At 35.8% G+C, this 22,635-nt stretch overlaps 2 protein-coding genes across 2 annotated transcripts; both read left to right on the top strand.

Annotated features, from left to right (window-relative positions):
* Positions 1–12,157: 12,157 nt before the first annotated feature.
* Positions 12,158–13,459, top strand: LOC131048788 (uncharacterized). Its single transcript, XM_057982857.2, has 2 exons — positions 12,158–12,506; positions 12,633–13,459. The coding sequence occupies exons 1-2, from the start codon at positions 12,158–12,160 to the stop codon at positions 13,457–13,459; spliced, it is 1,176 nt and encodes a 391-aa protein (XP_057838840.2).
* A 2,646-nt stretch (positions 13,460–16,105) lies between these two features.
* On the top strand, positions 16,106–22,235 carry LOC131048805 (uncharacterized). The gene is made up of 3 exons (XM_059210116.1): positions 16,106–16,642; positions 17,359–17,410; positions 22,057–22,235. Exons 1-3 carry the CDS (start codon positions 16,106–16,108, stop codon positions 22,233–22,235), a joined length of 768 nt encoding a protein of 255 aa, XP_059066099.1.
* The last annotated feature ends 400 nt before the right edge of the window (positions 22,236–22,635 follow it).

Genomic DNA, 22,635 nt, shown 5'->3' on the forward strand with positions numbered 1-22,635 from the left:
ATTTTTTTATTTCCTTTCCCATTATGGTTGATGTGAGGACATGACGAGTAACATTAGCATCTTTAGTGCATGATTTTGAACCAATGGCTTGGTATGCATCAAAAAGATTTCTCACAATGGTTCTTTCACTATTATTTTTGGATGTTCTTAACCCCAAAATTTTCATTGTCTCTCTAAATTTCAGATTTTTAATCATTTCAACAACTAATTGGCATCTTCCACTTTGATTTAAGTTTTCAAAATAGTTATTCCAAATTCTTCTAACCGTTCTTCTACAAGTTCTTTCAGAAATTTTATCATGCATTGGCTTCACAATATTTTCATCAATATCTATTAGGAACTTTGGTTTTCTATGAATTATTCTAAGAGGTGTTAAGATTGGTGCATGCTCTTCGTTTTCATTAGGTGGATTATGTGCATTGATCACATCAAATTCAAATGGTAAATCTTCTTCAATTTCATTAACATGTGCATTCATTGAATCATTTTCAAATGGTCTATGTTCATTGCATTCATTAGGTGCATTCATCATATGTATTTGAATTGGTTTATGTTGATCATTTTGATTTGGTGCATTAACCATATCAATTCCAATTGCTGAATGTTCATCACTTTCATTAGGTGCATTAGATGACGTACCTTCATGTAATCTCTTCATATGCTCCCTTTGTCTTTCCTTTGCTGCCTCTCTTTGTTCATGTGTTCTTCTCTTATTCATTCCCATTGTCCTACACATAACATCATGATGACAATCCACTGTCAAATAGCAAAAAAAAAACAAATGATCATCATTTTGTTATAATCTAAAGTAACAATAATAAAATAACTTCAAAAAAAACCAAAATACAAGACAAATAAATCATAATCAAAGCAAAAAAACAAAAAATGATCATGATTTTGTTATTATCTAAAGTAACAATTATAAAATAACTTAAAAATCAATCATTCCAAAGCAAAAGTGACAAAAGAATATGAAAACCTGACTGTTACTGTCCCAAAAAATCATGTGCAAAAGCAGTGGGGCCTTCAAACAACTTGCAATGCTATTTTTTAGGCCGTTGGGACTAAAATATATAAATATTTTCCCATAACCCGTACGGGTTAAGGAAACCTTATATGTCAACATTCACAATTTCTCATAACCCGTATAGGTTATGTAGAACTAGAAGTTTTGGCCTTAGTAGAACTAGGAAAAGGAGAGGGGGAGAGGGAGAGAGGGAGGGAGAGGGAGATAGGGAGAGGGAGAGAGAGGGAGGGAGAGGGAGAGAGAGAGAGAGAGAGGGAGGGAGAGGGAGGGAAAAGGAGAGGGGGAGAGAGAGAGAGGGAGGGAGAGGGAGATAGGGAGAGGGAGAGAGAGGGAAGGAGAGGGAGGGAAAAGGAGAGGGAGAGAGGGAGAGAGGGAGAGAAGGAGAGGGGGAGGGAGAGAGGGGGATTGGGGAAAGGAGAGGGGGAGAGCGAGATTGGGAAAAGGAGAGGGGGAGGGAGAGAGGGAGAGGGAGAGGGAGAGAGGGAGAGAAGGAGAGGGGGAGGGAGAGAGTGAGAGAGTGAGATTGGGAAAAGGAGAGGGGGAGGGAGAGGGAGAGAGAGGGAGATTGGGAAAAGGAGAGATTGGGTAAAGGAGAGGGGGAGAGGGAGAGAGAGAGAGGGAAAAGGAGAGAGGGAGAGGGAGAGGGAGAGAGAGGGAGATTGGGGAAAGGAGAGAAAGTGAGATTGGGAAAAGGAGAGGGGGAGATGAAGAGAAGGAGGGAGAGGGAGGGAAAAGGAGAGGGGGAGAGGGAGATTGGGGAAAGGAGAGGGGGAGAGGGAGAGAGGGGGAGATTGGGAAAAGGAGAGGGGGAGAGGGAGAGAGAGGGAGATTGGGAAAAGGAGAGGGGAGAGGGAAAGAGGGAGAGAAGGAGAGGGGGAGGGAGAGAGGGAGAGGGAGAGAGAGAGATTGGGAAAAGGAGAGGGGGAGGGAGAGGGAGAGAGAGGGAGATTGGGAAAAGGAGAGATTGGGGAAAGGAGAGGGGGAGAGGGAGAGAGGGAGAGGGAGAGAGAGAGACTAGGAAAAGGAGAGGGGAAGAGGGGGAGGGAGAGAGAAAGAGGGAGATTGGGGAAAGGAGAGGGGGAGAGGGAGAGAAAGAGAGATTGGGAAAAGGAGAGGGGGAGATGAAGAGAGGGAGGGAGAGGGAGGGAGAGAAGGAGAGGGGGAGGGAGGAAGGAAGGGAGAGGGAGAGGGAGAGACATGGAGAGGGAGATAGGGAGAGGGAGAGAGAGGAAGGGAGAGGGAGGGAAAAGGACAGGGGGAGAGGGAGAGAGGGAGAGAAGGACAGGGGGAGGGAGAGGGAGATTGGAGAAAGGAGAGGGGGAGAGGGAGAGAGGGGGAGGGGGAGGGAGAGAGGGAGAGGGAGAGAGCGAGATTGGGAAAAGGAGGGGGGGAGAGGGAGAGGGAGAGAGGAGGAGATTGGGGAAAGGGGAGGGGGAGAGGGAGAGAAAATGAGATTGGGAAAAGGAGAGGGGGAGATGAAGAGAGGGAGGGAGAGGGAGGGAGAGGGAGGGAGAGAGTAAGGGAGATGGAGAGGGAGAGAGAGGGAGATTGGGAAAAGGAGAGGGAGAGAGGGAGAGAAGGAGAGGGGGAGGGAGAGAGGGAGATTGGGGAAAGGAGAGGGGGAGAGGGAGAGGGGGAGAGGGAGAGAGGGAGAGAAGGAGAGGGGGAGGGAGAGAGGGAGAGGGAGAGAGCGAGATTGGGAAAAGGAGAGGGGGGGGAGAGGGAGAGAGAGGGACATTGGGAAAAGGAGAGATTTGGGAAAGGAGAGGGGGAGAGGGAGAGAAGGAGAGAAGGAGAGGGGGAGGGGGAGAGAGAGAGGGAGAGAGAGAGGGAGATTGGGAAAAGGAGAGGGAGAGAAGGAGAGGGGGAGGGAGAGAGGGAGATTGGGGAAAGGAGAGGGGGAGAGGGAGAGAGAGGGAGATTGGGAAAAGGAGAGGGGGAGAGAGAGGGAGAGAGAGGGAGATTGGTAAAAGGAGAGGGAGAGAGGGAGAGAAGGAGAGGGGGAGGGAGAGAGGGAGATTGGGGAAAGGAGAGGGGGAGAGGGAGAGAGAGGGAGATTGGGAAAAGGAGAGGGGGAGAGGGAGAGAGGAAGGGAGAGGGAGGGCGGAGATGGGGAGAATAAGATAAAGAGAGGGAGAGAAAGAGAGATTTAAGATAACGAAAGGGGGAGGGGGAGGGGGAGGGGGAGAGGGAGAGGGAGGGGGAGAGAAAGAGAGAGAAGGGGGAGAGGGTGAGAATAGGATAGGATAATGTGTGTGTGTGTGTGTGTGTGTGTGTGTGTGTGTGAGAGAGAGAGAGAGAGAGAGAGAGAGAGAGAGATGAGGTAGAGAGAGAACAAGAAGGAGAAAAGGGTGAGATAATCAAAAAATAGAGAAGTGTGAGGGGGAGAGAGATGAGATAGAACTCAAGGAAGATAATTAGGGCTCAAAATAGACAAAGACAATGATGGGGGAAGTAAGACGAGAGAGAGAGAGGAGAAAAGAAGAGGTACATGCATGTATACAAACATATATACATATATCTATATAAATATAGATATGCATATATACAAACATAAACACATATTATCTAGGTATGTCTAAAACATGTGTAGTAAATGCTAATTTTACAAGCATACATTATTATGTCTTCATAACCCGTATGGGTTTTGCAAAACCAAAAAAAAATGTTTTTAGTTCTTCATAACCCGTATGGGTTTTGTGAAACAAAAAAAAATATTTCTAGTTCTTCATAACCCGTACGGGTTATGAAGAACTGAGAATAGTACTTTTAGTTCTTCAAAACCTGTGCGGGTTTTGGCTTGGTAAGAGGGTTGGAAAATGACCCTAAGGCTTGCAAGCCCATTTTCCCCCCTTTTTTGTTCCTTTACACATTTTTTCATCCTCCACCATGATTTCTTGACTTCATCGTCATCAGGTTTAGAAATGATGAAGTGGGTATCTCTAAAATTACCACCATAATCTCACACATCTTCTTAGTTTTCTGACCATATAATTTTTTTAATTTTTGGACAACATTAGCATAGTAAACTTTAATTTTCTTTATCAATGCCTTGAAAATCCTCACAGGCATATGTATACCATTTTTTTAATAACTTTTGATATACTTGACCAAATTCAAAATAAATTATATATTATTGTTCTACACTAGATTGTATACACTTTTTTTAAAAAATTGCATTTTTTTATTATTTTGATGCAAGTTATGCCCAGCGCACAAATAGGTACCAAATTATCAAGATGCGGTCACTTCCAAAAATCATAAAAAATAAAATACTTGACGAAAAATTACAAAAAATTATACAACTTGTAGATCTCACTCTTACCTATCATCCTACCAAAGGGTTTTGTAAAATACTAAATCTAACTATATATTTTGTGCAGCACACGAAAACAGCTATGTTATATTTTTCTGAAAAAATCAAGAACAGTTTTTCGTGCGTGAAAGGTTTGACCCTCTTAATATTATCCAATTTTTTTAAAAATTAGTAGTTTAGAAACTAGATTCAGAGTACTAAAATTCTTATTATTTTTTCAACTCCTAGTTTTGAGTGCATGACCTTCAAATAGCTCTTTGAAGTTCAGGTTTACTTGTTTTCAGAGAAAAAAAAAAAGTGGCCTCTTATACCCCCCTTTTTGTTCACCATCTTGGTGCACTTACCCTAGTAAACAACTACTATCCGCACTAATAAACCATCAATACACTAGTAAAGTAGTGTGGTCAACTTAAGAGGAAAGTCAATACTATGTTTGTAGCTTCCTTTACTTATTTCAATGTAATTATTCCATATAGTAGGGCTTCCTTTACTTATTTCAAATCATTGAATAATGTTCTTCAAATCTTCCTAATAATTTGGTTAGCCTTAGTTCCATCAATCTATTGGATTCCTCTATGAGATTCATTTGTAATTAATAATCCTTTTATAATATTCATATCAAATTTATATGCATGTAAGTTTGTGTTACTTGTGTGAACTCTTTTAAATATTTAATCAAGATAATTGTTTTTCTTTGTCCCTTTAACATTGTATTTGTCTACATTTGATACAATTTTGGTTTCATAAACAACATAATAACAAAACAATATATCACATATATAATCACTAGAATGCACCAAATCACATAACACAACCTGATATCATAATAGCAAGGAAATGACATAATAAAAAGTCCTATATATAATCACATAGCAACAAGTCCTATATATAAACACATAATAACAAGTCTCAGGATAACATAACAAATGTCATCATAAAAAGTCCACAATACAATAACATGACATGATCTAAAATATACAATCTAAGAACTCGCATGCATCTCATCCGTAGTCCTCTTTAGTCCACATGAAGGTGGCTAAGATGAATCATCCTGTTGCATGTGGTCCTGAGATGCACCATCCTTTGTCTGTGCAGTATCAGTGTCTCCACCCTCTTGTGCAATATCAGTGACTCCACCCTCATGTGCAGTATCAGTGTCTACACCCTCCTATACATTATTAAAAGATTTTACATGAGAAGAAGTTACTTGCATAATTCACTTATAAAGTAATTAAATACTAAAAAAATTAAAATAAATTACCATACGACCGTGCTCTACAATGCCCTCACTGGTACATGGAGGTCCACTATCATGAACAAGAAAAGTGGTCGTAGTCAAGTCCTACAAAAAAAAACATTGTACATCAATTTTGATAATCCCTATAAAAGCCAGGTACGTAGTATAAACAAATTAGAAATTATTTTTCTAATCATCACCTCAAATGATAATGTCAATGGTTGCATCTGGCTCAATCCCATAGCCATACCAATACTGGTAGTGGTATCGACCTGAACAACATATATAAAACATGAATCAAACTTGTATATATACATAAATTATAAAATATATATATAGACTACAAGATTATCATAGAAAAGCATACATATGATGCAGGAAAAGTAACTGATGGTCGAAGGCGTACATGTGATGCACCATCAAACAATCCAAAAGCCTACAATTGCAAAAAATAACGAACATGAATCAAAGTTGTACATAAATTAGTAAGCATGTAAACACTTCAAATTAATGGATGAAAAACATACTAAGGGTATATGAGGCTGAGCCTCAGTGGTCCACGAGTCACGTGAAGAGCTACCCACCTTAGTGCTACACGAAGCACCCTACAAAATTGAAAAAACATATCATATACATCATTACATTAAAAAAATTATTGTTTATTTTAAATGAACATATCAATACAATGTATCTAGATGAAAGTGCATACCGTAAATGGGGTACCAACATCTCTAGGTATTGAGGTAACATGTTGTCGGTTCCTTAATGATGTGGTATGATCCATCCTCTGTTCAGAAAAAAAAGACTCATGTTATGGTTCATATGTGTATATATAAGGAATTTAATATTGCACTGTAAATTATACAAATAAATTTGTACCTTTGTAGGCTGATCATCATCTGCCCATAGGAGATCAACATATGAAGAGACAACATCAGCATGTGCAGCCTCCTCGACATCATCATAACCACCATGGGTAGCATCAACATCATCAAAATCACCATCTCCTCCAGGGGCAGCCTCACTCTGTGGACCCCTACATACATCCCCACAACTCGTGAAAACATGTGCTAAGCTGGTGGCAGCCCTCACCTCCCACAACTGCTGTACCAAATTGCCCGACAGGGCACTCAATGAACCTAGAGCAGAATCCATTGCTTGATGATGGGCAGGTGTTGGAACAACTGGTGATGGAAGAGGAACCAATGGATCATCGTGCACACAGTTTCTAACCCTGTCGCTCAATTTTGCTCCTGGCCTATCCTGGGGCATGCCTCTCCCAACCCCCTGAAATGATCTAATATCAAAGTAATTGGGTTTTTTGCCCAATTCAAATTCGGCCCATAATTTCTTCAAAAAATACATCGAGACCTCATGATTGGAGTGTGGTGGATGGTCACCACTCCCAAAAGTGGCTAGCAATGCCCGGGTACCTACACCATCAAATAGAGATCTGTGGCTTCTTCGGATCTATCTCTTCACCCATCTTAGGGTTCACAAATTTTTTTTTCAAATCCATTTTTCTTATTTTTAATTGATTAACTTGTTTGTATGTGAGGCCATCAACGTAAAATGTATGCAATCCCTCACACCAACTACGATAGCTATCTATCTTAGTATCTAATGCCTGCACAAACTATACAATGCCTTGCATACTATCTACAAGGCATAACAACTGAGGAGGTGGATGAGGCTCACGCCTAATAGTATGAATATCTCTAATCAAAGCATCAATATTCGTCCTAATTATCTATCTCAATTGATCAGGTGGAGGTGGAGGTGGAGGTGGTACTAGACCTAATAGCTCATCTATCTCAAACTCATCCATCATGTGAAAATAATTTGCATATATATACAAACATGAAAATTTACAATTACAATTACAAACATGAAAATTTACAAATACAATTACAAACATGAAAATTTACAATTACAAACTATTTAATTTACATTTCACCTTCCAAAAAAACTTATAATTAAATACAATTTAGCAACTTAAATATAAAAAAAGGAAGCTCACATAGATCTATAATATTATTAATAGGTGGGTAATAATAAGCATCATTTAAGAAATATTATCCACTTAAGTCAAAGTATAAGAAAAATTCTACAAAATAAAACATCATAATGCCCATGCAACTCAAACAATACTTTTTAACATCTAAAGATGAATTAGGATAAGTTCCATCAAAATCATAAAAATAATCATAAGTTAAAGTCATTTAAGTTATATGTATGAACTTGTCAATACATGTACTACTTTGTTGTGTTCTTTTCTAGAATCATTGGATGATTTAGTGATCACAACTAGTAGTACTACACTAAGTTGAAGCTTAAATAAATAGTAGGTTCTCTACTCTTGGAGGAGTTAAAACAAAAAAAACTGTATTGATCTATATTTGATTCTTATTTTTATTAAATCTGCCACTAGTGTGATTTATTGTCCTCTTGACTTAAATCAAGCTATGTAAATTTAGAAAGGGATAACTATGATTCTTTTATTAAATGGTATCTTGATAAGTTTTAGGTGGTGTAATCATTTTCCTTTTATGTATCGAGTCATACCTAAACTAGAAACACTAGAAATTATATAATCTTGGTGTAACATCATGGACCATGTAGGAGTGATTTGATCTAGTATCAAGATAGTGATTCTATGTGTATTGAATTGGATATTGATTTCCCCCATGCACCTTGGAATAGACTTTAGGAGATCCATGGAGACCCACATATCTCTCCATTCCTAGAGGATCCTATTGTAGATTGTTTCATTCCCTTTGTAGATGAAGATCACATACCCTTCGATGGTGATACTTAAGAGGAAGTTTATTATATCATATTAAATAATTTATTTACTTAAGATCAACTTTTATTTACATATTAAATAATTAGAAAGGGATAACTATGATTCTTTTGTAAAATGGTATCTTGATAAGTTTTAGGTGGTGTAATCATTTTCCTTTTATGTATGGAGTCATACCTAAACTAGAAACACTAGAAATTATATAATCTTGGTGTAACATCATTGACCATGTAGGAGTGATTTGATCTAGTATCAAGATCATGATTCTATGTGTATTGCATTGGATATTGATTTCCCCCACACACTTTGGAATAGACTTTAGGAGATCCATGGAGACCCACATATCTCTCCATTCCTAGAGGATCCTATTGTAGATTGTTTCATTACCTTTGTAGATGAAGATCACATACCCTTCGATGGTGATACTTAAGAGGAAATTTATTATATCATATTAAATAATTTATTTACTTAAGATCAACTTTTATTTACATATTAAATAATTTTCAAAATATATTTTAATTATGTACATCAATTATATCAATTAGAATAAATATTTGGTAATTTTAAATACAAGCAATTATCATAAAAAAATTAGAATCAATTCATTCTAAATGTAAAATGATACATACACATATAAATATATAATCAATTTTTTAATTTAATATATACTTGGCAAAATAAATTTATATAGAAGTGTAAATTTTTAAGTAATTTAGTGGGGTTTATAATGAAACCTATCCAAGAAAATTTGTCATATATTAAAATAAGATATTTTATCTTACCATATAAATTAAGGATCATGACTCACAAGATTGCTATATATCTATGTGTTGTAAACAAAATATGTAAAATACGTATTAATAAAAAACATGTTTCTTTATAAAAGAAAAGATATGGACAATTTCCTATAAGATACAAATGGAAAAAAGATACATAAATCATCTACCCTATATAGACACCACCCTCAACTCTCCCTTCTTGTTGGTTCTTATTTTACTATTTCAATTAAAACTTTCACATAATATAATACATTCACTTCCAACACACACTCTACTATTTTCATGTGCATTTTGCAAACCAACCAACACTTTACTAATATTGCTACAATAAGATTGCAATACCTCAAACTCTTGATGTACACCTTCTATTTATACTTTCTTGCTTTCCATTTGAGGCAAGTAGGTCACTAAGTCCAATCCTTTCACTCGAAATCAACAAACATTTCTTAGACAACCCTACCTTGATTCTCCCTTAACAATTTTCATGTCCATAATTAAAAGGATTCTTAAGATCCATTTTCATAAGCCTATATTAATAATGAACATAATTAGGTTGAAGATAAACCCCTCTTAGATAAAAAAATTTTGTGATGCTACCTACCTCCATACTTGTCTCTTCTAGTGCAACTTTCATGAATCCTAGAGTTTATTTTGATTTGTAAATAAAGATTTGGTTAAACCTTTTGTAAAATAAATTATTATAGGGTTTTTGATCCTTTCCTTTCTCTATGTTTATTATACTTATCATCCAATCCAATGGAAAAATACACTCTCCTATAACCAAAAAAAACTAAATTTAACTCTAAAAGCTCCAATTAAAAACTAAATATATGTTCCATTTGATACAACACTTCTAGGAAAAATATTGATCACTAAGCACCATTTAATACCATAAGCACCAATAACACTCCTTCAAATTTTATATCACCACCTTTATTAAGTTAATCCATTAAATTAGCATTCTACAAAATGAACACTTTAATCTAATGAAATTAAAACCATTTATTTAAAACTTATAATTCTCCTTAATAGAATCCTTATCAAACCTCAATAATAGTTAAGGAACATTAATCCATGGTGTCCAACTCAATTTCTTAGGACATGAAAACGTTAAAATTTCTGACACTAAATATAGCCACCATTACGAATGCTTAAGGTGGTTGATAACATACATGTTACTCTAAATATTTTCTTAAGCAAGGAATCATGGTATATTGCCACTATTGAATCTTAATCCAATGTTGTATTGACCAAGTAATCAACCAAGATAGTCAAATTTCTCCTGGGACTTGTTCATTTTTTTCTATTTAGGGTTTAGTGTTCGTTTTTTTCTATTTAGGGTTTAGTGTTCGTTTTTCTGTTCAGGGTTTATTGTCTGTTTTTTGTGTCTAATGTTTATTGTTCGTTTACGTTTTTGTTTTTTGTTTTTTTCCTACGATTTTTACTATTCATGTTTCTTGCAATATTTGAAAACTAAAAACTATTTTAAACATGAAATAAAATAAAATAAAAGATGATTTTCAAACTTTAAAACATAAAAATTTAAAAATAACAATACATTAACATTTTTTTTAATGAAAAACAATAAAAATAAATAAAATAGAATATAAAAAATAAAACTAAATACCTAGAAGGAGGTAAAAATGGTCTAGGGGGTCAACTGGGGTCAAAAAATGGGTACCCATGCTCCTCATAAATGCCTACCCATTTTCCAAACAGTGAAAATGATGGAAAATAGTTTTAAAAGAATAAAATAAATACATTTAAAAAATGAGCGCTTGTTTTGTTCAAATCGGGCACCTGATTTTTAGTGAAACAGGTGTCTGTTTAGCTTCGGGCACCCATTTATTTATGACTCAGGCACCTGAAGCTAAACGGGTGCCCAATTTTGGGCACCCATTTCTAGCGGTCTCATTTTCCAACCCACGGACTTTCGCGGGATTGGGACCCAACTTTGTGCATTTACCCTAATATAAATTGTCCATTATACATCTTTACATATAATTTAATTATTCACACAAATAATATTCACTTTCCTTATTGATCACTATATATAAAATTGAATGATCTAACCATAGATCAAATTCAACCTAAATCCTTAACAAGTTGAACCCTCACACTACAACAAATTAAACTATTACCCTTAACCAAAAATGTAATAACCCCAACCCTAATTCAATATTAAACTAAATTTATTATTGACCATAATCGTAAGCCAAAACACACGTTCTTAACCTTGACACGACCGAATAGAACCAAACCAAATTGAACACCAACCCTAAATCAAATCAAATCATTATTGCAATAGTAAATCAAATCTAACCCTACACCAAAAAAAAATCAACCGTACCTCTAAACGTACTTGAACACTATACCAAATTGAACCCTAACCTAAATTAAAGAATTTTCAAAACCTACAGACTATACATTATTGAATCCTAAACCTGACACTAGAAAGAAAATTCAAAAAACTTAAAACTAACTAAACTCTAAACCAAATTGAACCTTACACCTAGCCCTTGAACCAAATTTTCTCTTAATCCTAATAGATATGTAAAGTGAGCCATATTGACCACATAAATTGAAATGATAAACCTCAACGAAATGAAAGCATAATCATAAAACTAAATAACATATAACAACTCTTACTAATTTTACTATTATTTCAAAAAATTCATTTAATATAAATTATTTGAATTATAAGTTATTCAAAAATTAAATAATTAATATAATAAAAATATTTTACTTATAAATTATTAAATATTTTATAATTCAATTTATTTCCAATTGCCCCTACGGATGCTACTAGCATATATATATATATATAGAAATATATATAAAAAAAGCTGAGAGATATCGAGGCTTTCATTTAAAATAAAACTTTTTAAATAATAAATGAAAGCCTCGATATCTATCGGCTTTCTTTATATATATTTCTATATATATGCTAGTTATGTCACATTACCATATGAATGAAAATAGGATGTCATTGTATATGATAATTCAAGGAACAACAGGAACAGGAAAGTCTTACCTAATTGGTGTGATTAGTGAAAGTCTTAAAAGTGTGGCAATGCTTAATCAATCTCCCCTTCTACTGCTTGCACCGACTGGAGTAGCAGCATTCAACATAGGAGCATCGACTATTCATTCCAAGTTGAGAATTCCAATAAAAGATTTTGCTCAATTAGAAGGAACAAGGCTAACAACTTTCCAAGAAGAACTATCACATGTGAAGTATATATTGATTGATGAAATGAGCTTCATTGGAGAGAATTTACTTGAGAACATCGATTCCTGTCTTCATCAAGCATTCCCACAAAATTCTGATCTAATGTTTGCAGGTATATTCGTAATTGCCATGAATTATAAAAAGCATTTCAGAATGTAAAAAAATGTAATATCCACGTATTAAATTTCCATGTTTTCATTATATAACATTTACAATTATGTTTCTATATTATTTTCAGGTATTTCAATCATTTTAGTTGGAGACCTGGGTCAGCTGCCTCCCATCAAAGACAAACTGGCATATGAGAGCAGCAGACAAGCAAAGATTCTATGGCAGGACTTAAAAATTGTGGTTACCTTAGAAAAAAATTTTAGACAAGATGGAGAAGACATTGAACAGATTCAATTTCGTCAATTGTTGACAAACTTGAGAGAAGTGCAACCTACAATTGATGACTGGAAGTTGCTCATGTCAAGAACAAGTAGTAATATGAGTTCAACAATCAATGAAGCCTTTGACAATGATGTTCATTTGTTCTCCACAAATGATAATGTTCAGAATCATAACAGGAAAAAATTATATTCTCTCAAACAACCTATTGCACGTAGCATTGCCAAAAAACTTGGAACTATTAATGCAACCGAAGGAAGTTCTCATGACGAGCTCGATATGGAGTTATTGATTAGCAAAAATGCAAGAGTTATGCTAACTTATAATCTATGGATTGAAGCGGGTCTTGTAAATGGAGCATTAGGTTATATTCAAAAGATTGTATACAAACCTGGAAGTATGCCACCAGAACCACCAACATATGTAATGGTTAAGTTTGATAACTACTTTGGATTTCCGTTCGATGATCACAATCCACAAACAGTTCCCATCAGTATAAGACAAAGAGGTTCTATAGTTCAAATACCATTGAGACTGGCTTGGGCATTAACAATACACAAGTCGCAAGGTTTGACACTTGCAAAAGCCACAATTGATATAGGACCAACTGAAAGAACAGGAATGACATTTGTAGTTGTATCTTGTGTAAAGTCTTTGCAAGGATTGAGAATATAATGCCACCGTTCGCATATGAGCGCTATGAAAAAATGAAAAAGGGAAAACAACTTGCAAAGAGAAAAGATGAAGAAAGTAGATTGAAAGATTTAGAAATAAATTCATGTAATACTTTTTCATAAACAGTCATTGTTTCATGCGATCGACATTTAATTTGCATACTGTATTGGATTAAGTAGTTATCTGGATTCTTTTTCTGTCATTCTATTTGTTTATGCAATAACTACCATGCAATACTATATTGTTATTAATTTAATTACAACACAAAGTTTCTACTTGATTAACAATGATATATAAATAATATAAATTATCCATTATACATCCTTACATATAATTTAATTATTCACACAAATAATAGTCGATTTCCTTAATGAACACTATATAAAATTGAATGATCTAACCATAGATCAAATTCAACCTAAATCCTTAACAAGTTGAACCCTCACACTACAACAAATTAAACTATTACCTTTAATTCAATATTAAACTAAATTTATTATTAACCATAATCGTAAGCCAAAACACACGTTCTTAACCTTGACACGACTGAATAGAACCAAACCAAATTGAACACCAACCCTAAATCAAATCAAATCATTATTCTAATAGTAAATCAAATCTAAACCTACACCAAAAAAAAATTCAACCGTACTTGAACACTATACCAAATTGAACCCTAACCTAAATTAAAGAATTTTCAAAACGTACAAACTATACATTATTGAATCCTAAGCCTGACACTAGAAAGAAAATTCAAAAAACTTAAAACTAACTAAACTCTAAACCAAGTTCTAACCCTAAACCAAATTGAACCTTATACCTAGCCCTTGAACCAAATTTACTCTTAATCCTAATAGATATGTAAACTGAGCCATATTGACCACATAAATTGAAATGATAAACCTCAACGAAATAAAAACATAATCATAAAACTAAATAACATATAACAACTCTTACTAATTTTACAATTATTTCAATAATTCATTTAATATAAATTATTTGAATTATAAGTTATTCAAAAATTAAATGATTAATATAATAAAAATATTGTACTTATAAATTATTAAATATTTTATAATTCAATTTATTTCCAATTGCCCCTACGGATGCTACTAACATATATATATATAGAAATATTTATAAAGAAAGACAAAAATATATATAAAGAAAGCCAGAGATATCGAAGCTTTCATTTATTATTTACAAAGTTTTATTTTAAGTTAAAATTTGATCATAATAAATGAAAGCCTCCATATCTCTTGGCTTTCTTTATATATATTTCTATATATATATATATGCTAGTTTAATATTAATCACAATATATATACTAGTAATAACATTCAAACAAATTTCAAAATCACCTAAAATAAAATAAAATTAAACAAATACTGTTACATAAAATTTTATTCCAAAGAAAACAAGCATTTATATATTACATAAATAAATCTGTCAAATTTTAGCGTGCCATCTGTAAATTTGTATATCGATCTTAATTCATGAGAATATATATATATAGGGGAAAGGACCCAGTAGTTGAGCATGTACCAATTGTTGTGAGGGTTGTTGATACCTTTTGTTCCAAAAATTGAACAAATAAAACCTATTCTTTGAAACAAAAAATATCAATTTTTGTTAGGAAATGTACCAACAGATGTTAGGAAATGTACCAATAGTTGTTAAGAAATGTACGAATATTGTAAAAAGTAACCAATTAGGTGATGCCATGTCAGCTGCACAACTATTGGGGTCTCTTTTGCACGCCTATTGGTCTCACTTTTTTTGGGGGTTGTTTTGGACACCTTGGAAAAAAGCATGCTGATGTGGCATCATATTTGATGATGTGGCCCTGAAACCTTAGTTATAAGCAGGGGACTTGCCAAGTAAGCTGCTGTAAAAAATTCGGAGTGATTCAAAATTTCCAAGTACGATTTTGAGAAGCGCGAAGTTAGGGTGCACAACTACTGGATCCTTTCCCCTATATATTCCTTTTAAATTTCTGAGTTGGCGTTGAAATGGTTGGAAAATAAAAATATAGAACTATTTTTAGGGTAACTAGGTATTCCCATGCAAAGGTGCAACAGAAAAATCTGCACTGAATAAATCTTGACTGCTAAATAGAAAATCTGCAGTGGCGAGAGGACGGTAAACTGCAGTTAATAAAAAAGAGTGAAGGCATGAAGGAAGTCCAGTTAAGAGGAGTGTTGCAGAGGATGCAGATTCCCAAAAAACTCACTTCATCCGTGGCAAGTGACCTATCTCAAAATTATGGCAGAATTTGCAGGAAAAAAATAATAAATCCCTACTGAAACAAAAATTCAATTATATGAAAATGAATGAACTAAAACCAGTCTCCTTACAACTGCTATTGGATCTATTCGCAATAAAAGAAAAGTAGATCTACAAATATCATGGTTTTAGGTTTTGAGACAAGATTTTTCAATTTAGATTTGTTACGATTTCCTACAGTTGTAAGATTTGAGATTCAGATTTCCCCTTTTCCACCAACCTACTAAAGAAGCGTTGCTGCTCTTAAAATTTTAAGCTCTTTCTCTCTGTGTGTTCGCGCGCAAATTCTGCTTTCTTAGATTTTTTATATCTTCCTACAAATATATGGTAGGGTCACAGGATTGCTCTTCTTTATCAACAATGAAGATACAAATAACCTTGATATCCGTCAGTGATATAAAGAATGTGGACAATGTGGACATATTCCCAAATTCGAAGGTTTATGCAGTGGCGTGGATTGAAGACGGCTCGCGACCCGCCAAGCAAAAAACGGCGGCCAAAGAGTACGGTACAAACCCTAACTGGAACAAGCTTATGTCTTTCATTGTGGACGAGGAGGCGCTTGAGCAGGACCATTTCCGCTTAAAATTGGAGCTCATATCGAAGAAGACAATCGGCGGCAAGAAAGTTGGCGACGTGTCCATCCAAATTAAATTTCTTGGTAAGTTCAACACTGGACGCGTAGGTTTCTGGAGTTACCGGGTGCGCGATCCCTCTGGGAAGATCACAGGGAAGCTCAACATGACATTCCAAGTTATAAAGCCGGAGCTCGAGTCAAATACCGAAGGGAGCACCACCCCACAACGAAAGAAAAGGAAAAAAGTGCCCTTGACCAAGCCGGAGCCCAAATCAAATGCCAAAGGGAGCCCTACCCCGCAGCGTAAGGAAAGGAACAAGGTGAGCACCTCTACAGCTTTCACGCCACCCACTATCGACCCCCCGCCGCCTCATCCTCATGTGGGCTATCCCCAATATCATCTGCAACAACTTTACCCTCATCATGGTGGCCCTGGGTACACTCCCTCCTCTGGTTACCCTTCGTACCCACCATACACACCACCATACACATTACCACACTGTCCTCAGCAGGCTGGTTACCCTTACCCTTGAAGATAGCTGATGCTGTTCGTGCATGCAGCTCATGCATTGCTATTCTTAGGATCCACCATATAAAACATCCATGGACCGTAATTCACCATCGCAGACCACAGCACACAAAAAAAAAGCTATCTCCAGTTCTTTTGTTAGTTATCAAATAATCTCCTATTTTTAGTGTTGAAGTTTGTTTGAAATTAGAATGCATTTCAATGCAAGTAAAATTGGATATGCATCCTCTTTCTTAGGACAGCTAACTCTAGTTCCACCATAGCAATCCATTTAGTTTGTAATGCACAGTATTTGATGAACTGCCGTTTAAGTTGTGTTAATAGAGTTTCTTCGGTGTAAGTATTTGTAAGGCTGTGAACTCTTTAAATAACCAGCTTTTTTGTAATTCTAATGTGCTGAAATAATAAAACAAGGTCTGCGTAAATTCTGGGTTCAATTTGGATGTTTCTAATTGTATGGTTTGGCTGTGAATTGTTTATTCTGACATAAATATTTATGTTTAACAGTTGGCTTTAAGAACAAGGGTAATTTTAGACTTTACAAGTGGTATCAGAGCAGGTAAAATTGTTTTGGGTTAAAGTTTTATTGTTGGAATTTCGCCAAAGTTAATCATGTCGAATTTTAACAATATGCCCATTCCAGAATTTGATGGGAATGATTATGATTATTGGTGCATTAAGATGCTGACCTTTTTTATTGGAAAAGATTTGTGGGAGATTATTGAATAAGGTTATGAAGAGCCAACTGATTGGAATGCCCTTACAGCCAATGAAAGAACAGCAAGAAAGGAAGCAAGGAAAAAGAATGCTCAAGCTTTGTTTCACATTCAGATAGCTCTTGATAAGAGCTTATTTCCAAGAATATCAGGAGCAACAACTGCCAAAGATGCCTGGAAGACTCTACAAGAAGCTTACTAGGGTAGTGATCAAGTTAAAGTGGTCAAGCTTCAGACATTGAAGCGAGAGTTCGAGAATTTGAAGATGCAAGAAGTTGAAAGTATAAGTGATTATTGTGTCAGAGTCAAAGATGTGGTCAATAAAATGGCTACACTTGGAAAAATTGTAAGCAATGAAGTTTTGATAAAAAAGGTGTTGAGATCTTTAACACCCAGATGGAATCATGTAGCAATAATCATAGAAGAAAGCAAAGATCTGACAAAACTATAGTTTGATCAACTGGTCGGATCCCTGATGTCTCATGAAGAAAGATTGAAAGATTCTTTTGAAGGTGTAGAGAAAGCGTTTTCCTCAAAATTGCTAATCACAAAAAATGAAGATGCAAGCAGCAGTAGTGCCAAAATCAATCAAGGCCAAGGTAAAGGACAAAGCCAAAATTATTCAAGAGGTAGAGGTAGAGGTGGCTCAAGAGGAAGAAGTGGTTTCAGAGGAAGAGGTAGAGGCAGATTTGATAAGAGAAATGTTCAATGTTACCATTGTAACAGGTATGGCCACTTTGAAAGAGAATGCAGATTGAAAGAATGTAAAAGTGCTAACTATGCTCAAGAAAGTAGTGAGAATCCTCCTGATCACTTATTTTTATCCTATGCCAAGGGTGAAAATACTAGTAAAGATGTTTGGTACCTAGATTCTAGATGCTCTAACCACATGACAGAGAATGAGAAGTTGTTCTCAACAAAGGATGGAAGTTTCAAATCCAAGATCCAGCTTGGTGATGATAAATCATTGGAGGTTGCTGCCAAAGGAGCTATGGAGGTCCAAACAAAAGAAGGTATAAATAATATTCATGATATTTATTATACTCCACAATTGAAGCACAATTTGTTAAGTGTTGGGCAGCTATGTGAGAAAAATTATAAAGTAGTCTTTGAGAATAAGACTTGTACTATCTATGATAAGAATAAGGATAATAGGGTGATCACTGTTGTTCCTATGACAAGAAATAGGATGTTCCCTTTGAGGTTTGGTGAACATAACAACAGTTTGGCAAATATGGCTTATGAGGATTCAAGTTGGTTATGGCATCTTAGGTATGGGCATTTAAAATTTCATAGTTTGAAGTTTCTAACCTCACATGCATTAGTTTCTGGTTTGCCCAAGGTTGAGGAACACAAAGAGGTTTGTGAAGGTTGTGCTAAAGGAAAGCATGCAAGAGAAAAGTTTCCAAAGGGCAATGCATGGAGGGCGCATCACCCACTTCAGCTTGTTCATTTAGATATATGTGGTCCTATGCAGACTAAAAGTTTGGGTAAGTCATCATATTTCATCACTTTTATTGATGATTACTCACGAAATTGTTGGGTATATTTTTTGAAGGCCAAAGATGAAGCCTTGGATACATTCAAGAAGTTTAAAGCCCTTGTGGAAAATGAGAAAGGGTGCAAGATCAAATGTTTAAGGACTGATCGTAGAGGAGAGTTTTGCTCAAAGGCTTTCCAAAGTTATTGTGATTTTAATGGCATCAAGAGGCAACTTACTACTGCATACACACCTCAACAAAATGGAGTATCTGAAAGGAAGAATCGTACTGTGGTTGAAATGGCAAGGTGCATGTTACAAACCAAGGGATTGAGCAATTCTTATTGGGGAGATGGAGTTGCTACAGTGGTGTACATCCTCAACCGTAGCCCCACCAGTGCATTAGAAAAGATGACTCCTTATGAAGCTTGGTATGGTAAAAGGCCTAATGTTAATCATTTCAAAGTTTTTGGTTGTTTGGCTTATGTGCATGTACCTGATCAGAATAGACAGAAGTTAGATGCAAAGAGTGAGTCATGTAATTTTATTGGGTATAGTGAGAAAAGCAAGGCTTATAGATTGTATAATCCCCTCACTAACAAGCTTATTGTCTCAAGAGATGTGATTTTTTATGAAGGGGGAGTTTATGGTCATAAAAAAGGCCATGTTGAGAAGCCAAAATCTATTTTGAATGATGATATAATTGCTGATATTGATCATGAGCAGCCAACTAATGTTTCTATATCCAGTGGTTTAACTCCACCAAGCAATCCTTCATCAAGTTCTTTAGTACCAAGTTCAAGTCCAGCTTCTTCTCCAAGTTCTACAAGGAAAGTAAGGAGATTGAGTGATATCTACTAGAAGAGTGAAAATCAAGTACATGAAGAAAACCTAATAGGTGAGACAATGAATTTTGCTTTATTAGCCAAGGATGATTTTGAACCATCATGTTTTGAAGATGCATGTACTAATGAAGTTTGGGTGAAAGCCATGGAAGAAGAGACGGATTCCATTCACAAGAATGACACTTGAGAGTTAACAGAACTTCCACATGGCAAAAAAAGGATTGGCACCAAATGGGTCTACAAGACCAAATTTAACAGTGATGGGAGTGTTGAAAGACACAAGGCAAGATTAGTTGCTAAAGGCTTCGCACAGAAATATGGAATTGACTATGAAGAGACATTTGCACCAGTAGCAAGACAAGAGACCATACGAATGCTGATTTCATTAGCAACTCAGAAGAAGTGGAGCATACATCATATGGACGTGAAAAGTGACTTCTTGAATGGGTACTTAGAAGAGGAAGTATATGTGGAACAGCCACAAGGTTTTGAAGTGGAAGGAAAAGATAATTATGTCTACAAGTTGAAGAAGGCTTTGTATGGCCTCAAGCAAGCACCAAGAGCGTGGTATGCCAAGATTGATGGATACTTTCAGGAGAATGGCTTCCAGAGAAGTAAGAGTGATCCTACCCTATACTACAAACAAGAAGGTACTGATATTCTCATCATAAGTTTGTATGTTGATGATCTTTTGTATATGGGTAGTCGTTCTAAGATGAAAAATGAATTCAAAGCTGCTATGATGAAAGAATTTGAGAAGAAAGATCTTGGTCTAATGAAATATTTTTTAGGAATGGAGGTTTATCAAAGTAAGGATGAGATTTTCATTTGTCAAACAAAGTATGCATAGGATATGCTGAAAAAATTTAATATGACTGATTGTAACTCTGCCTCCACTCCAAGTGCTCATGGAGTTTTGTTATGTAGAGATGATGGTGCTGATTTAGTTGATGAGACAGCTTACAGAAGTATTGTGGGGAGCTTGATGTTTCTAACCCACACGAGGCCAGATATTGCTTATTCAGTTTCACTTGTTTCAAGGTATATGACAAATCCATCTGAAATACATATGAAGGCAGCCAAGAGGATTTTGAGGTATGTGAAAGGGAATTCAAGTTTTGGTATTCATTACTACTCTTCTGAAAAGTTCAATCTTGTAGGCTTTAGTGATTCAGATTGGGGAGGTAGTATGGATGACCGTAAATCTACATCTGGAAATTGTTTTTCTTTTGGTTCTGGTTTGATTACCTGGAGCTCGAAAAAGCAAAGTATTGTTTCCCTCTCATCTACAGAAGCAGAGTATGTTGCAATTACCTCAACAGGTATACAAGCCCTTTGGCTCAGAAAAGTTTTGGAAGAAATTGGAGAAAAACAAATTCAGCCTACAATAATTTATCGTGACAATGTGAGTGCCATCAAGTTAGCTAAGAATCCGGTTCATCACAGCAGAACAAAACATTTTGATTTGAAATATCACTTCATACGAGATTTGGTGCAAAAGAAGGATGTTAAATTGAAGCACATCAACACCCAGGATCAGCTAGCGGATATATTCACTAAAGCGGTTGCAAAAGCTCAGTTTTCAGCACTACGAGATAAGATTGTGAGCCCTCTCAGCATCAAGGGGGAGTATGAAGATAGCTGATGTTGTTCGTGCATGCAGCTCCATGCAGCTCAGGCATTGCTAATCTTAGGATCCACCATATAAAACATCCATGCACCGTAATTCACCATCACAGACCACAGCACACAAAAAAAAGCCTATCTCCAGTTCTTTATTTAAGACTGTTAGTTATGAAATAATCTCCTATTTTTAGTGTTAAAGTTTGTTTGAAATTAGCATGCATTTCAATGCAAGTAAAACTGGATATGCATCCTCTTTCTTAGGATAGCTAACTCTAGTTCCACTGTAGCAATCCATTTAGTTTGTAATGCACAGTATTTGATGAACTGCCGTCTAAGTTTAGAGTTGTGTTAATAGAGTTTCTTCGGTGTAAGTATTTGTAAGGCTGTGAACTATTTAAATAACCAGCCTTTTTGTAATTCTAATGTGCTGAAATAATAAAACAAGGTCTGCGTAAATTCTGGGTTCAATTTGGATGTTTCTAATTGTATGGTTTGACTGTGAATTGTTTATTCTGACATAAATATTTATGTTTAACAGTTGGCTTTAAGAACAGGGGCAATTTTAGACTCTACAACCCTCCCTACCCACCTTACACATTACCACACTGTCCTCAGCAGGCTGGTTACCCTTACCCCCCCTGTCCACCATACACGCCTATGCCTGATGCGGGCTATACACAATACCTTACACCCGGTGGGCAGTATCCTCCGCAATAGCCTTACCCTCAGCAGGGTGGATTCACTGCCAATTCTGGTTACTCGGGGTGGTAACCCTAACCCTACCTACACTGTATACCCTCCCGCTCAGCAGCTAAGGAACATGATGAGATTGCTACACCAAGGACTGATTTTTGCCGACCTAAAGAACTCGAATTTTGCTGGCTTAGGTGGTGTAGATTTTGGTGGCTTCCATTTCGCATAAGATTGCAAAATTGCATAATGGAGCTTTGTAATTGATCTACGCAGATGGTGATATTTTAGTGTTTTTACTATTATTTTTTTGGGGGTATAATTACAATATTTGTGGGACCCTGATTTGGGCTTCTTCTGAGATTCAACGATTATTTATGTTCAGTTAACTTTTCACTGTGGGTTTTATAATTTTGAAGAATAAGCT

This window comes from Cryptomeria japonica, chromosome 8 (assembly GCF_030272615.1).
Source record: "Cryptomeria japonica chromosome 8, Sugi_1.0, whole genome shotgun sequence".
NCBI lineage: Eukaryota > Viridiplantae > Streptophyta > Pinopsida > Cupressales > Cupressaceae > Cryptomeria > Cryptomeria japonica.